The sequence below is a fragment of the Ambystoma mexicanum genome, chromosome 4p (genome assembly GCF_040938575.1).
Source record: "Ambystoma mexicanum isolate Mex_15411 chromosome 4p, UKY_AmexF1_1, whole genome shotgun sequence".
NCBI lineage: Eukaryota > Metazoa > Chordata > Amphibia > Caudata > Ambystomatidae > Ambystoma > Ambystoma mexicanum.
Window position 1 is genome coordinate 1114138112 of NC_090927.1, and position 16261 is coordinate 1114154372.

General features: G+C 45.3%; 1 protein-coding gene across 1 annotated transcript in view; it reads left to right on the forward strand.

Moving 5' to 3' along the window:
* FNDC1 (fibronectin type III domain containing 1) overlaps positions 1-16261 on the forward strand; it is a 962270-nt gene that overhangs the window by 909544 nt on the left and 36465 nt on the right. Inside the window, exon 17 of the mRNA XM_069606705.1 lies at positions 15545-15574. Coding sequence (XP_069462806.1) covers positions 15545-15574 — 30 coding nt within the window. The remainder of the gene's footprint in view (positions 1-15544; positions 15575-16261) is intronic.

The following is a 16261-nucleotide window of genomic DNA, read 5'->3' on the forward strand; positions in this document are numbered from 1 at the left end:
TTTCAGGCTTGAATTAAGAGTCGGGTCACGACTCACCTGAACAAACCTAAGGAGGTCCGATCAGATTTCAAAGAAATTTAACTAACTAATCTTACCTTGTGTATGGTAATTTCGGCAAATCTGCCCGCCTCGATAAGTGGGCCCTCGTCAAGATGCCGTCTCAGACCACAAGCTAATTGTCCAGGGATCAGGTCATGCAGCGCTGCTGAGGTGTCGCGTCTCATTCAGTGGGGCCCCTTTTTCTCACACCGTCCGAACCCGGTTCGATAGCGTGTGTCAAACTTCAAAAATCCGGCATCAATCTTAAGGGTCCCTATTCGGGCGCCAACTGTGAAAACAAAATCAAAATATCGAGGCTGAGTATCCCAAAAGGAAATACACTGAACACGGGTTACAAAGGAACATACAAAGTACTTTATTTTATACTGAATCCAGCTACAAAAACAGAGCAAAATCAGATAGCTATCGGCCCTCAGTACAACACAACGAACTCCAGCGTGGTTCAGTGTGTTCAGTGAGAGACGCTGTACATTAGAATGCATTGGCTTTTTATACACTTTGTGAGCACGATGTCCAGCCCCACTTCGGGTTCATATTCCACTTAATACATCACCGATCTAGGGTTCATGCCAAGTCTCGAACAACTGCATATAACTGGTTTGCTTTTAATACATGTATCAACAAGCCTATACAGCAACTGTGTAATCTGGGATTTTCCATGTTAGTCTTCTTAAACATTAATACAATGTGGTTAAACAAGTGTTCTATGTTCAGTATTTGAATACATTGTTTTTATTGTATACTCGTGGATTAGTTTCTTTACACGAGTAATCCCTTACACACAAGTCAACGAAGGACAAGGTCTCAGTTCACAACATCAACAAGTGGCCTGCAGGCAAGTTACATATTAGCTATGTACAGAGGTCAAGACGGCCATGTTGTATTTTGGAATTACATCGTCCACCATTTTAACTCACAGGATGACTTTTACAAAGCGAATCCTAAAATGGCGGATTGGCCTAAAATGGCGGCTTACATTGATTTAAGGTCAGGACCTTGCAACACTGATTCTTTCGCAAGCGACTTTCGAGCAGCTTGGCGTAGGCCAATATACATATATTTATTGCAATAGGAGGCACGATATAATTTCTCTTTCGACAGAGGAAAGCCCCCAGATTACCACTAAGCACCCCCACGATTTTGACATTAAAATTAGAGACTCTAAGCGTGCCGGGAAAAGAAATATCAGGAACATTAAATGTACCTTAGACCCCTTGGGACTGGGGGAATCAGAGATTCGTAAGACAAATCAAGCATATATGTCATGACTGAAGCACCTTTGGGTTTCTGATAAAACCACAGAATGGCAACGCATGCTGGTGGACTTGTGTAGCAAGAAGCCGCGGGCCATATGGCTGATGCTTTTAAGTGCCAAGGGGGACAAAAGTAAGCAAATAGTGAATCCCATTGGCGAGTAAAAGTGGCTGGATCATTTACAGGAATCCTCTAGGTCTCCCATGGTGTATAAGGACAATGGTGTGTCACAGTGTCGCTGGCAGTTAAACATTGCTGTGGAAGAGATTTACCAGGCTGTCATTTCGCTGCAAAGCTCGAGAGCACCTGGGCCCAATGGGTTATCCGATGCAGTACTTAAGGCTGACACAGGATCTTTGTCTAAAATATTGAAAATCTTATTTGACAAGGTATGTCGAGATATGACCTTTCCCAGAGTCTTGGCATTGATTGAGTGGAATTCAAATTTTGAGTCTTGTATCTTGATTTTATGACTACCAATTTTAATGTAAATCATGTATAATAGTGTACCACGAGATTGCTAAATGTTAGGTGATTTGAAAATATAAATGTGCGTATGATATATATTGAATATTATGACTGACTTTTATGATGAATTTATTGTATGAAATTTGTAAAAGTTCTTACGAACTAGATACAAATAAATAAATAAATAAATAAATAGGTATATACCCTTCCCCATGCCCCCCTATATTTTTCAATGGGTTTTTTCTAAAAAAAATAATGAATGTTGTACCCTCTGCTGGACCTTTGTTTGGTTCAGGATCCTTTGCAGACATAATGGATATTTCTCCTTCCTCCAAAGAGGGTCCTTGTCAGGAAGAAAATATTATTTCACTCTCCTCCATGGGTTCAGTCCCTCTCTCATTTATCTTTGGGTTGCAGGTAGATGACCTTGGGCGCTGGAGTGACTTTCCAAGTACCCTTGTTAACTTCCCTTTGCAGGTCAACCAGGCATTGAATGATAGACGCTTCTCATCAACTTCCTTTCTTCTCCTGCTGTCCCCTCTCCCCCCTCCACGGCCTCCTCGCCTCCCCCCGCTGCCTCCTCCTCGGCCACCTTGCTATCTCATTCCCTCTCTGCCCCCCTTCGGGCTCCTTCCACACCTCTGCAGGGTGTACCTCTGATCTGTACCCCTCCCCGGAAGTCCTTCAAGGATGGCAACCGTCTCCACATTGCCACTCTTAACTCTCGCTCAGCTGTCAAACACTCCTCCAAAATCTGTCGCCTTCTGGAAGAACTTGGCCTCGATGTCCTCAGTGTCACTGAGACATGGTTCACAGACAGCTCTGTCACAAGCTTTGACACGCTCCTCCCTGATGGCTACAAGATCCTCTCTGCGCCCAGGTCCAACCGCTCCGTAGGGGGTGTAGCCCTGATCTTCCCCAAGTGGATTCCTGCCTCTGTCATCCCTACGCAGGCTTACTCCTCTTTTGAATGCCTCGTCTGCAGGCTCTCTCTCTCTCTCTCCCCTAGCCATTCCCTTATTGTGGCTACTATCTATCGGCCACCTGGTCAGATTTCCTCCTTCCTCTCTGAGTGGGCGGACCTCTCCTCCTCACTCCTGGCCTCGACCATCAACTCCTCCTTCTTGGAGACTTCAACATCCACCTGGATGCCTCCTGTCCTCCCTCTGGACTCTTTCACAACCTCTGCCACTCTCTCTCACTCACCATTCTCCCCTCTTGCCCGACTCACTTTGCAGGGCACACTCTGGATGTTCTGATCTCCTCAGACCTTCCCCTTTCTGTCCCTCTCACCACTCCTCTCTCCTAGAGTGATCACTTTCTCCTTTCTTCCCATCTCACCCTCTCTACCCCACTGGCCAAGCCACCTCCATCACTGCCATCCACCTTCTCGGGCATCCGACCCACAAAGCGCGTATCAGTTGAGGCTTTTGCCACCACTTTCTGCCCCCCCCTCTCCCTTTGGCTGATTCTCACCTACAGAGTGGCTGAGAGGAAATGGCGTGCTTCTTGTACATCCTCTGACAAACTGGACAGCCGCCTGCTCCAAAGGCAATACCGGCTCTCTGTCCTCACCAAGAAGAGAGCTCATATACAAGCACGCGTCTCGGCGGCATCTAATAACTCTCCTGTCCCTTCCCAGGCCCTCTGCACGGCACTGGCTTCTCACTTCATCTCTAAAACTCAGGACATCCTGTCCTCACTCTCCTCCTCTCCCCTCCCTCCCTATACTCCCTGCTCTTCCTCTGGCCCTTCTGCAGCCACCCCTCCTTCTCTGCCTTTCCCCTGTTCTCCGCAGATGAGGTTTCTAGACAAGTCCGATCTATGAAAGTCTTGTCAAAACAGGTTCACCCCTGTTCCTCCAAAACCATCAAGGACCACATTGACACCCTGGCTCCTGCTCTGGCTGACTTCTGCAACCACTCCTTCGCCACTGGAGTCTTCCAATCCCCCCTGAAGCACTCCCGTGTGCACCCTCTTCTTAAGAAACCCTCTGCCGATCCCTCCTGCCCGGCCAACTATCGCCCAATCTCCATCACTCCCTTTCTGGGCAAGCTCCTGGAGAAACTGGACATCTCCCAGCTTAATCTCCACACTGAATCTGTTGGCTGTCTTCATGACCATCAGTCTGGCTTCAGAGCTGTCAGAAGCAGGGAAACTGCTCTCCTGAACATCTGCGAAGACCTGCTCTCAAACCTTGACTCTAAAACACCTTGTGTCCTCATCTTGCTTGATCTCCATTCTGCCTTTGACACTGTCAACCATGCCATCCTGCTAAAGTGTCTCTGTGATATGAGTGGCCCTGCCGTGGCTGACTTCCTTCCTCTCTGACCGACCCTCACAGGTACAACTTGGGTCCCTCCTCTCTGCTATCTTTTTCTCTACCTGTGGTGTCCCCCAGGGGTCTAACCTCTCTCACTGGCTGTTCAACCAATAACTGGCACTCCTTGCCCACCGCATTGCCATTCTCTGCCCCAACTTCCAGTGCTATGCGGATGACACTCAGCTCATTTTCAGGCTACCCTCAGCCACCTCTTCCCCGTCCCTCATCTCTGACTGTCTGTTTGCTATCCAGGAGTGGTGTGCCGCCAATGACCTCTGCCTTAAGACTGAGATTCTCCTCATCAGCACACCCACTCCCTCATTTCCTGTAGCTCTCTGGCCGGCCTCTCTTGGCCCTCTTCCTGCTCCCACCTGCAAGGCTAAAAACCTGGGGGGTCATCTTCGACTCCACACTCTCTTTCACCCCTCACATCTCTGATGTCTCTAAGAAGTCACACTACCATCTGCACCTCCTCAGAGGTATTCTCCCTTTCCTCTCCTTCCCCCAGAAGCTCACTGTCTGCAGAGCTCTGGTTCTCTCCAGGCTGGACTAGTGCAACAGCCTCTTTCTAAATCTGCCTGCTTCTACTCTACGCCCTCTGCAACTCATCCAGAATAGGACTGCGAACCTTGTCCTTGGCCTCAAGCACAGGGATCGTATCTCTCCAGGACTGAAATCTCTGCACTGGCTCCCTGTGGCTGCGAGGATTAAGTTCAAAACCCTCTGCATCGTCCACAAGGCCTTCTGGGGCCTGCGTCCTCAATACCTTCAACTCTCTCTTCCTAAATATCTTCCCTCTCGAGCTCTTCGCTCATCCGCCTCCAACTCCCTCAGGGTCAGTCGCTTCTCCAAGCAATGAGTTGGTAGTAGATCTCTCTCTTCGGCTGGGGCCTCCCTCTGGAACAGCCTCCCTCGGCCCCTGAAATTTGAGGAGAGCCATCTTCAGTTCCGGATGCACCTAAACACCTTCCTCTTTGCTTCTGCTTTTTCTCCCCCTCTACCCTGCTGAGGTCCTGGCTGACAATGAGACTGCACAGGTTACCTGGCCACCCATCTGATCTCGGGCCCTAGCCCTGCCAGTTGCACGATTGCGCTGCCTCCCTGGCAACCCCTGCACCTGGGGACTGTTTTCTGTATCCCTACAGTCCCCAAACCAGCACTTATGTCTGCACTCACCCTGCACTTGCCACCAGCTGGCTGTCTTTATTTATTTTATGTGATTATTTATTATCCCATGTACTGCACCCCCCCCCACTTTTCTTTGTCCCCCTTGCCTTGCACTTGCGCGATCTGAATGACACCTGGCCTAGTAAGATTGTTGTCTGTCTTCCCTCTGTTCAACCTCCTTTGCCTCGTCGCGCCTTGAAGTACTTGTGTATAGGCACGATATAAATGTCATCTCATATCATATCATATCATATCATGGTTTGTTCCTATTTCTTCCAAATGCTTATTGCCTCCCTGAACTGCTCCTCTGGTTCCTTATTTCAGGAATCTCGTTTTAGCTGGGGAGATTAAGCAGGCACGTCTGCCTCCCCCGAGATCCTTTCCCCCTCTGTGCTTTCTCAGCCCGTTTTATATTCCATGTCTTCAAATCCCACTTCTGATAGGTTATTCCTCATTTTAGTTTGAATTTTCACGTGAGACTGGCCATCCTCAGGGAATTCCTTAATCACTCTCAGTATGCTATTATTGTTGGATCTTTCCTATTGGATACTGGTTAGCCCCGATTGCTCCTAATCACGGGCAGTGAGGTATTAAAATGTGCGTGGTATGTGGTACCATCCTTCTGCGTGGTGAGCAGTGATTCAGGGTACCGTGGCTCTTCTGGTATGCCAAGCCACCTGCTGGGAGCGATGGTGCGTGGAGTGTATGCGCCTCCTCTCGCTCGTGGTCTTTCAGGTAGACTTTGGATACAATTTCTCTGCAAATTGTGAACACCTCAGATTTGCAAAATGTATTGTTTTTTGCCAGACGCGTATGATGTTCCTGTTCCCCAGCTGTGGGTATACCTTGTTGGGTTGCGTGGGAGGTGTGAATGTGTGGGTCAAAATCCTGCAATGCAACAGCAGATGATCTCTTACCACGTCTATGAGGGGACAGCAAGCTGATGGGATCCCTCCTCAACCTACTTATGGCAGGCATACCGGGTATCGGCTGGGCAACCCTGTCCTTGGTGGCTTTCTTCCCCCAAATATAGGAATGTGAAGGTCAGGCCACCCACCACAGCTCTCCACTAACAGCTGAGGCTCGTGTTTTTGCCGGACCCTGACTTGCGTTGAAATAATGTTAAACTTTCCTTGCAAACATAAGTAAAGTTGTTATTCCTTTTTATAGAGCTGCACAAAAGATTATGAAGATCTCTTTTTGATGCAAGAAATCGTTCAACAAGAGCAACCCAAGGCAGTTTATATATCTGGGTAATTGTACAGCAATGGAGGGGCCGTACCACCTCCTCCCTTGCTTGCACCCAAATGTCTCTCTCTAATTTGACACAGAGCACACCAAATATAGAAGCCGAGTGTGGTGTGTTAAGCAGAAACACACAAATACACTCTTATCTTGATGGAAGAGGTGATGTTTACAGCATGCATTAATTGTAACAGGAACCATTTAAGTATACGTGAAATTAATTCCATCGGTACAAGGGAGTTTTTGTGAGGTTAAGGACTTGTATTTCATCTCCTTAGCATCATGCTCTCAGTGCTAAGGGCGTGGCATAATATTCTTTTATCATTGCCACCTGCTGGCCGCACTACTTGCTTTTGATCCTGTGTCCTGCACATGCCCCTCCTCCCCCTTCCCTGGCACTTTTCTCCTTCCCTCTCCCCTGCACTTGCAAAATCTCAGTGTCACTTGGCCTAGTGAGATCATTGTCTCGTCCCCCTTTGTTCCCCCTCCCTTGCCTCGTCGTGCCTTGAAACACTTGTGTATAAGCGCGTTATAAATATCATATCACATATCGTTCAATGATGAATGCGGTCTGCTCTGCAGCAGAATTCTCACTGCAGCAAAGAGGGTGATATATTAGTCGGGGCGAGTTATGGGCATCTTGAAAAACGATCAGTGGAGAGGTATACATATTTTCACTGAATGAGCACGTGCGGATACATGTAGCAAGGGAGTCTCAAATTGTGAGTTGAATTGTGCATTGTAAAGCACAATTTTGGTAAAATTGTGGCGAATAGCCGTACAATTTACAGTGGTTCTGTAGGGTAAAACATTAAAAACACAAGGGAAGCCATGTCACCAAAAGTACACTTAGATGTTAAGTGTAGGCTTTTCCACCACTGTATAATTAGGCTTTTCGGAATAATGGGAAAAAAAAATGAATCCGGTAGAACACATTTTTCCTTCTAAGCTTTCAACCGAAAACGTCCAAAAAGGCCCACTAGAGGGTGGTTGTTTAGGCTTCTGAAATACATGTTATTTACACAGTAAAATAAGATGCCATGCTTAATGTGCATGGAGTTAATTTTCTGTACTTACTGGAAGTGTCTTAGAAACAGAATTTAAAGGCAGATCGTGACCAGACTCCCTCATTCTGTCCATTTCATGCCTTCTCCTCATGCACTGACCATACATGCATTATTTTTCATCTCCATTCTTTCTGCTCCAAGCCCCCTCTAAACGTTCACAGTTTTGGCAAGAGTTTTGAAAGCCCCATATTTCAAATTGTACGCCCTGTTTTACTGTAACGCAGACAACTTGGCATGTAAGGCACCGAATGATTGTTTGAATAATTTCAGATTCGTAATTCTCAGAGGCATTTCGAAAACTTGAGTTAGTTTCGATTCTTGGGCTTGTGGTCTCAAATGGAGGTATGTGGACAAATGCCTAAATAGCAGAATGGGTTCAAATCCCAGGTGCACTGCTTTGTGACTTTGGGTGAGAAAAATGTGCATGGATTTGTCACATTATTAGTTTTGGTTGGCTTTTGAATTATTCATTAAAATCAACATTTTATGTGTGCACTAGGAAAAGACTGTTGTCTTGTTTTGCAGTAAAACAATAGGACAATAATGATAAACATACCTGCTGACATTTTTTAAAACACTTGGACAACACCCCCGAAATTAACAAAATAAACAAACACTGAAAATAGGAAACCCAATGTATAATATTCCTTCGGACTGAGTTTCTAGGTGCTCACTCGCTCTCCCTCCTTTCCTCCTTCCATTTCCTGTGACTTTATTCCGTCCCTCTGCTTTTTCTGATTTCCTGTTCCCTGACTCCTTGTTGCACTACCACATTCTCACTCTACTCCTCTCTTTCTCCTCCCCTTTCCTCATCCTCCTCTGCTCACCACCGCTTCTACTTCTCTTCATCCTTTTCACCATCTCTGCGCTTCTCTTATTTATGTCTCCTCTACCTGTCCTCCATCTCTTTCTCCTTTCGGCGTCTTCTTCTCTTTGTCCTCTTCATGATATCTCCTCTGCTTTTCTCTTTTTACCTTTGAACCCCATCCACTTCTCTCTACCTCTTCTCCTTCTCTCCAAGCTCCCTCTTCTCCTCCACCCCTCTCCTCTATCTCCTCTTCTTCTCCACTTCCTTCTCAGTGCCATCTTGTCTCTCCTGTGCCTCTCCGTCACTCTCTTTCATCTCTTCACTTCCTTGCTGCTCTCCTCCATCTTCTCGATGCATCCCATAGTGTAAGCGCACCAGCACTTCTGTGCTCCTAACTCCCAGGGTCAGACTGGGGCATACAATTGTATCGGGCACCAATGAAAAAGTGGCCCACAGTTAAATGGCAGTTCATTCCTTTTCTGACAGACTGTTTGGGTAGGTCCCAAGGGGGAGGTTTTTGATATGTGACATTGTGTTGTGCATTTGAAAGAATATTTATTCCATAACACTGGTCAAAGCTATTAGTCGCATGGTGAAGTAACGGGCCCACATTAACCAAAAAAGTGTTGCACTGAGACCAACAAAAACTGGCCCATACTAGCATTTTGTGTTTTTGGTTCTGGCATTGCCCTATTGCCCTATAGGCCTGTAAGAGCCTGATAACTCCCATCCCTCCCCTTTGGTGTATTCCCCTTTTATATGTCGGTGGAGTTGGGGCCAGGTCATGCATTTGTTTGACTGTGCTCAGCTGTGTGAGTAGTGTGAACATGGCCTATGATTGGGCATGGCCTTTGCAAACTTCTGATTCCCCAGTTGACAGGTGCTGGCTAGTGGAATCCATCCCCTCCTCCCCACCGCCCCTGCCAGACTCTCTAGCCTTAGTTACAAAACATGCGTCACCGTTTTGCATTGATTTGATCTGTAGCTCATGCTTCTGCAAATCTCTGTGGAGACTGCGGTCTCATCTATTGTGTATCTCCAAAAGGCATCCTTCGGAACTCTGTAAGGACACTTATGAGAGCCTATGAGTGGATATGAGCAGGGCCCGCAGTTCTTTTCATGTGCGGCACTTACACATCCCTTCTCTGCAAAGCCAAAGCAATTCCTAGTTAGTGGGATTGTCCTACACATGAGGCTTGGGATGGGGTGGACAAACTATGAATCCTCACTATACCTCTCCATGGCGTGTATCAGGGAGCATCGCTGGGCCCCCAGGTCTCTGTAAACACATCCCCTAGCTTCCACAATGTGGCTTCTTCAAAAGGGGCTCTTGCGTTTGGGGATGCCCACAAGCTCTGAAAAGCGGCCCAACGGCAGTACAAAGAGGATATCTCAGAGTCCTTCTCTACTTCTGCACATCCTCTGTCAGAAAGGGTCCCATGAAGGGAATCACAGGAGCAGAGATGTATGTTCATGAAATAGGCACACACACCCACAAACATACCCCTCTGAAATGACAAATCGTTTGTGCTGGTAGAAAGGTAGTCATACTGTTTCTCATCCCCTATTCGGCTCTCGGAGAGGAGCAGGAGGTATCAGTGGCTTTTCCTGCACACCGCAGATTAACACCATTAGAACAATGAGCTGTTTGCATAACTCTTTTCAGTATCACAGATACAAAAGATGGTCCCTGGTACAATTCAGAACAGTATCTGAGAACAGCAGGAAAGAGTTGAGCAACACAGCAGTTCAGTAACTTCCTCCTGATCCCAAGATACTGGATCGAGGATTTAAATCCTTAGTCAACTCTGGGAGAGTTGATCAGCAGAGCAAAAGAAATGAAGTGGGTGGAATAACCAGCACCTGAGAATATAAGTAGGGAAAACCTTACACCTGGAAGGCAAGACCCAATATTGGGTCAAGGCAATAGGACGAGCCCCAGGAAATGGGTCAATTAGATAAACAATCCCTCACCATTTTGGACAATCAGAGGCAGGCACAACCCTATATAAAGGATCAGGAAAGAGCAAGAATTGGCACAGCTGGAACAGCAGTTAGGAGAGAAGAAGAAGGTGCAACAGGATGAAAAGAGGAGAGGATAATCACATCCAAGAAAAAATAAACACTTAGATCAGAGCCAAAGGGAGTCTGTTTGTCCCAAGCTTTCTGGGGGCTGCATTTCAGTCCCCGGACAAGGGAGACATTGAGCCTTTTGAGGACTCACACCAAGGAGGGTGAACCTTGGCTGGTGGATGATAATAACTTCTACAACCATGGCAAGTGCGAAATAGTTCTTGATGTTAACAGTGATGGTGAAAGACTGGCAATGGGGAACAACTTTCCTGCTGGTAATATATCTCCTAAGGCAACCAGCTGTGCTTGTGGTTGGCACATGCCACACCCAAGAGCATGGTCAGGGCACCCTTGCCCCAAAAGGACTAAGACGGATGCACAAAAGAACCAAAGTGAAGCTTGCAGTATGCTATATCCCTGAGACTATCAGTGAGCTAGGAAGGGAGAAGGGCACTATATCACTGCACCTATTCATACTCCTGGACCTAGACACGAGTGCTTTAGAGTAGACTTTATTGCCTGCTAGGTTCTGCATCCTGACACCTTGATCTATTTGAACCTCTGCCTGTAGGATATCAAGTCTTTTGTCCAAACACTCATGATTTTTACGTCTGACTAGTGGCAAATAAAGCTGTTGCAATACAGTGTCTGTGTCAAGAGTGTTCTGTTGATCTCACACCATAAGACATGCCTGTTCACACATGTTTAGGTCACACATTGTCCACACGTTTCATCAGTTGCAATAAATAGAGCTTTTCTTGCTTAACTGAAATAATATTCTCAGTGCTCAGGAAAATCAAACACATAATCAGTTACATAGAAACGCTCAATATCCCTGTTGCTGTGCCATATATATGAGCAGTGTAAAGCAATCATCAGGAGAGTTTTAAACCACACCTTCAATATCCAGGAATAACTTGCACACCTAAGTCAGTAACGCCTTAAAGTCACAAACTATCTGTCAACATCATGACTTTTATATGACTCAAGAATACAATTTACGCTAAAACATATGCATCTGGACTGCTTAGAATGTGTTATTCTTTTCACAGGTAGAGCAACACATAAACATGAGCATATTGGTTCTCCTTGTTTATTCTATACCAATGAGTTCATTTTCAAATCAAAGTATAAGTTTCATTAGTATATTATGTATTTCATGTCCACACAAATTCTTAGGTGCAGATACATTCTCCAGTTATCATACAAGTAAAGATATTTTTATTTCCAACAGACATAGGGCCTCATTACAAATCAGGAGGTCCGGAAATAACGGTGGCGGTAAACCCGCCGCCACCGTTGTTTCCGGACCGCCTGATCCCGACTCCTGCAGGCGGGAGGTGATGTTCCCGCCAGGCTTGACCTGGCGGGTTTAACACTGCCCGCCTGCAGGCGGCCGAGGAAACACCGGCAGCATTACGAGATGATGCCGGTGTTTCCATGATCCCCATTCCCATTGAGTCCCATGGGACTCAATGGGAATGGGGATTAACACCATTCCGCCTCCGTGATTCCCGGGAAACCGGGGTTGTAATGCCCCGGTAATTCCGGGAATCACAGAGGCGGAATGGTAATATGAGTCCGGCGGTAACCAGGCGGTTTTACCGCCTCGGTTACCGCCGGACTCGTAATGAGGCCCATAGATGCTTTGTAGGAGGAGGTTTGGATTTCTTTTTCTGGAACAAGGTTATGACATTTGAGTTGGCTATATCCCGCAGTGAACTTGATGTAAGTATACTCCTAGTATTTGATATATTTTTTTTTTATATCTTAGGACATCATTCTACTTTCTTCCAGAAGTATTACCATTTAGAAACTCAGAACACAAAGAGGCCAATTTATGGAGTCTGATCATGTTGAAAGTATCCTTATATACACACTCATATTTTATCCAAACTAACCATACCGAATGTATGCTTTGAAAAACGTCTTTTTGTCAGTTACAGAATGCTATTTTTTGATTTTCATTCATGTGAAGTGGATGTAATATTTGATTAAGAAATGTGTCAGTTTTTTTAGATTAGGTTGGACTGTCAAAGAAACAGTTTCTACTTGTATTTAAACAGTGTTTCTTTAGTTTTTTGAAATTGTAATATGAACTTGATATACACTTGTTGTTTAACACATTTTCTGACCAGCTATTTTGAGGCTACATTAACCTGTATGTGAGTGTGATACTGTTCCTGTATGGTTCACAAAGGACACTTGAATAACCTTATTCACCACCCTAGACCTAGTGCAACCAACTAGAATAAAGATATGAGCCACACAATTGAACATTGTAGTTAAAGAAGGTGCAGTAAACACTGTGCCATGGAAGTGGGCACCAATGGAATTTACCATTGCTTGTCCCAACAGTGAATGATGGTCAGGCAATTCAAAACCCTCTGCATTGTCCACAAGGCTTTCTTTGGCCTGGGTCCAAAATACCTTCAGCTATCCCTCTGCAAATACCTCCCCTCCCGAGCTCTTCGCTCCACTACCTCCAACTCACTCAGGGTCAGCCGTTTTTCTAAGAAACAAGCTGGGGGTAGATCTCTGTCTTCAGCTGGGGCCTCCCTCTGGAACAGCCTCCCTGCCACTCTAAAACTTGAGGAGAACCATCTCCGGTTCCGGAAGCACCTCAAGACCTTCCTCTTTTCTTCTGCCTTCGCTCCCCCTCTCCCCTGCTGATCTGTTCTCTCTTGGCACCGTGCACCTGGCCACCCTCTGTCTTTTGGGCCCAGGTACCTTCTTATCCTGCCACCCTCCTGCACTGCCTCCGGGCCACCCCTTGCACTGGGGTCTGTATCTGTACCCATACAGCCCCCCTTTTTCTTCCTGCACTTATCAGACCTACCCTGTCTGCTGCCTTAAACCTAGCACTTGCAAATTGCTGGCTGCATTACCACTTTTTGTTGCCTTTATTATTTATTTATTGTTAATTATCTGTTTCTCCTCTGCTTCGCACTTTCCACCTCTCCCCCCTTTCATGCACTTTTCCCCTCCCCCCTCTCCCATGCACTTGCGCGTTCTCAGTGTCACTGGGCCTAGTAAGATCGCTGTTTCGTTCTCCCCTGTTCCCCTCCCTTGCCTTGTCGCGCTCTGAAACACTTGTGTACGAGTGCGAAAGAAATAAAATATCAATCAATCAATCAATCATTGTACAGGACAGGGAGCTTATGAGAATTGTCTGTATGCATGTGATTAAACTTGGGAAGAAGCCTCATCTGCAGGGTGAACGGCACAAAGCAAATCCCCGGATTACAGTGTGGGGGCACCTAGTAGGAGTCTGTTTATTCCCTGAAGATTCTCCCAATGAATAGAGTGAGCATGCTAAACGCACATCTTACAATGGAAGACAGAAGTATGTGAAAGGAACATCCAGTAATTTTAGCTGTACCCCAGGAAAGTAATTACTGCAGGAGCAGAATTGCATGACATGTGAAGATGCCAACTGTTCTATTCTTTTCCTGAACTCTCCTCTGATCTATCAAACTTTCCGAATGTCTCTCTACAATTAAATATTGGATGGCTTTGTACTCTCTGATGTTAAACTATACCAAAACAGATGTACTCTTCTTCCCTGCCAAAAGCTCTCTCTCAATTCTTGTTCTCCTCTCCAGTTCCCACCTGACCGACTTCCACTACGCTTCTTTAGCTAGAAACCTTGGCGTCATCTATGACCCTTCCATACTTTCATCTCCAAAACTGAAACAGCAGCTCGTCTCAACTTCCTAAATTTTAGGAAAATCAGACACCTCCATCTTCACCACTTAATGTCATCTCTTAACCACTCATGTCTTCTTTAAACAAGACTACTGTACCAGCATCCTCTTTGTTCGCCCCAACTATGCTTTCTGTCTTCTCAACAAGATCTGTACCTTCATTACCAGGACCCTCTTTGAACTCGCTAACTTCACGCCTACTTCCTTGAACCGTCACCAGGCTGCATGGCTTACAATGTAAAACAGGGGCAGATTTAAATGTCTTTTCCTGGTTCACAAATCTATCCACGGTAAGGTACCACTGTATTTATCCTCCTCTATCCAACTCTACAACCCTCGTGGCTCTTCACCCTCCCTGTGCTTCGTTTCGCTGCCGTTCGTTCTCTCTTCTCTGCCCCCAGACATCGGAAAAACAGTCGACACGGATTTGTTCAAAACCAAACTAAAAGCCTACAACCTTCCCTCGGAGTTACCCTCTTAACCTACCTCTCATCTACCTGCTTGCTAGCAGGTTTCCCTTGCATCTAACTTGCCTCTGTCTCTCACTTTGTCTTCCTCCACTGTAGCACTTCACCCATCATGGTCACATCTCGAGCACAGATGGCCGTACCGCCTACCTGCATTTAACAATTTCCAATTTTGGTTGTTCTTAATCTATGTATGTCCACTTATGTATTGTCCCCAGTGACTGTTACATTTACTCCCCTCCACAACCTGGTCAGAATATTTCTCAAACTCACCCCATTGTAAGATGCTCACTAATTGCTGTGAAATCTGATTTCTTACATATTGTACCTTCTTCTGTGAGCAAAAGAGCATTGTTCCTCCGGTATATAAATACATGAAATACATAAATAAATAATGCCCAATGGGGAGTAGACATGAGAAAAGTTAAGGAGTATTACTTGACAGAAAAGGCTGTTTAGACAGGTACTGCGCCCGAGAGTTATAAAGCACACTGGATGCCTAATTGTGAGCAGGTACATAAAATAAGTAAGACCAGAAAGGCTTTGAGGTGAAAGAGTTGAAGTAATGTAATGTTTTTAAAAAAAAGTCTTTTCTAGTTTTTCTGAGTCTCCATAGGACAATAGAAGCAGATCCTTCTTTTATGATATAGTGACATGGAATAAAGTATTAATGTAATTCCTGTTAACACTGCATGATGGTGCTGTTCTGTGGTGCACTCGATATTCATATGTTACGTGCCCTCCTCTGTTACGCACTGCATTCCAAGTGATACTATGATGCTGCTGGTTTTCCTTAATTTGGTGCATAACATGTGATCGCATAAAAGTAGATTTTTTAAATTTAGAAAATAAAAAGCAACATTTGCAAGTCAATCTATTCACAATGATCTTTTCCTTTCTTACAGATAACCCGTTACTTATCGTCAGGCCACCCGGTAAGATTATTTTTATTCTAGTTCATAGAATTTTAATTAATCATGAACTTTGCACGACCTAACTATTTTCTGAAATGTATCAATTAAGCTGCACCTGCTTCGAAAAGTCCCTGTTTCTCATCATTGTTGGAAAACTGTAGTATAAATCAATGTCAGAACCAAGTTCTAGTTGTTTCACAGACAAATGTATGAGTCATGTAAGCGATAGTGGTCTCCAAAATAGTTTTGGTACACCAATTCCGGGAGTACAATTGGGCCAAAAAACATATGCACCAATTAAAACGTGACAAACACATGGGGCCACATCAGAGAAACATTCCATTGGTGTAAGTGCAATTAGCACTAGGGTGAAAATTGCCCTCGTGCAAAAGTCATATTTTTTCAATTTATTTTTCCACCACGGCAAATTTTGCCCGAGTTTTGGGAATAGGGCAAGCATTTCCCTTGTGCAAAAATGCATTGAAATAATATGTTTTCTTGAACCAATTGAAGGGTGCACATTGATTTTTCTGCATCTGAGATCCAGGGAGAAATGTTTTGTCAGATTCCAGATTTGGGAAAATTCGGCCCAGTGCCAACACTGTTTCGAAGTGCTTGCCTGGTGAAGTAGCTTAACCTAAAATTGTGGTGAGGATTCCTCAATATTCATGACAGATAGAGATATAGAAAACTAATGAGGCAATATGA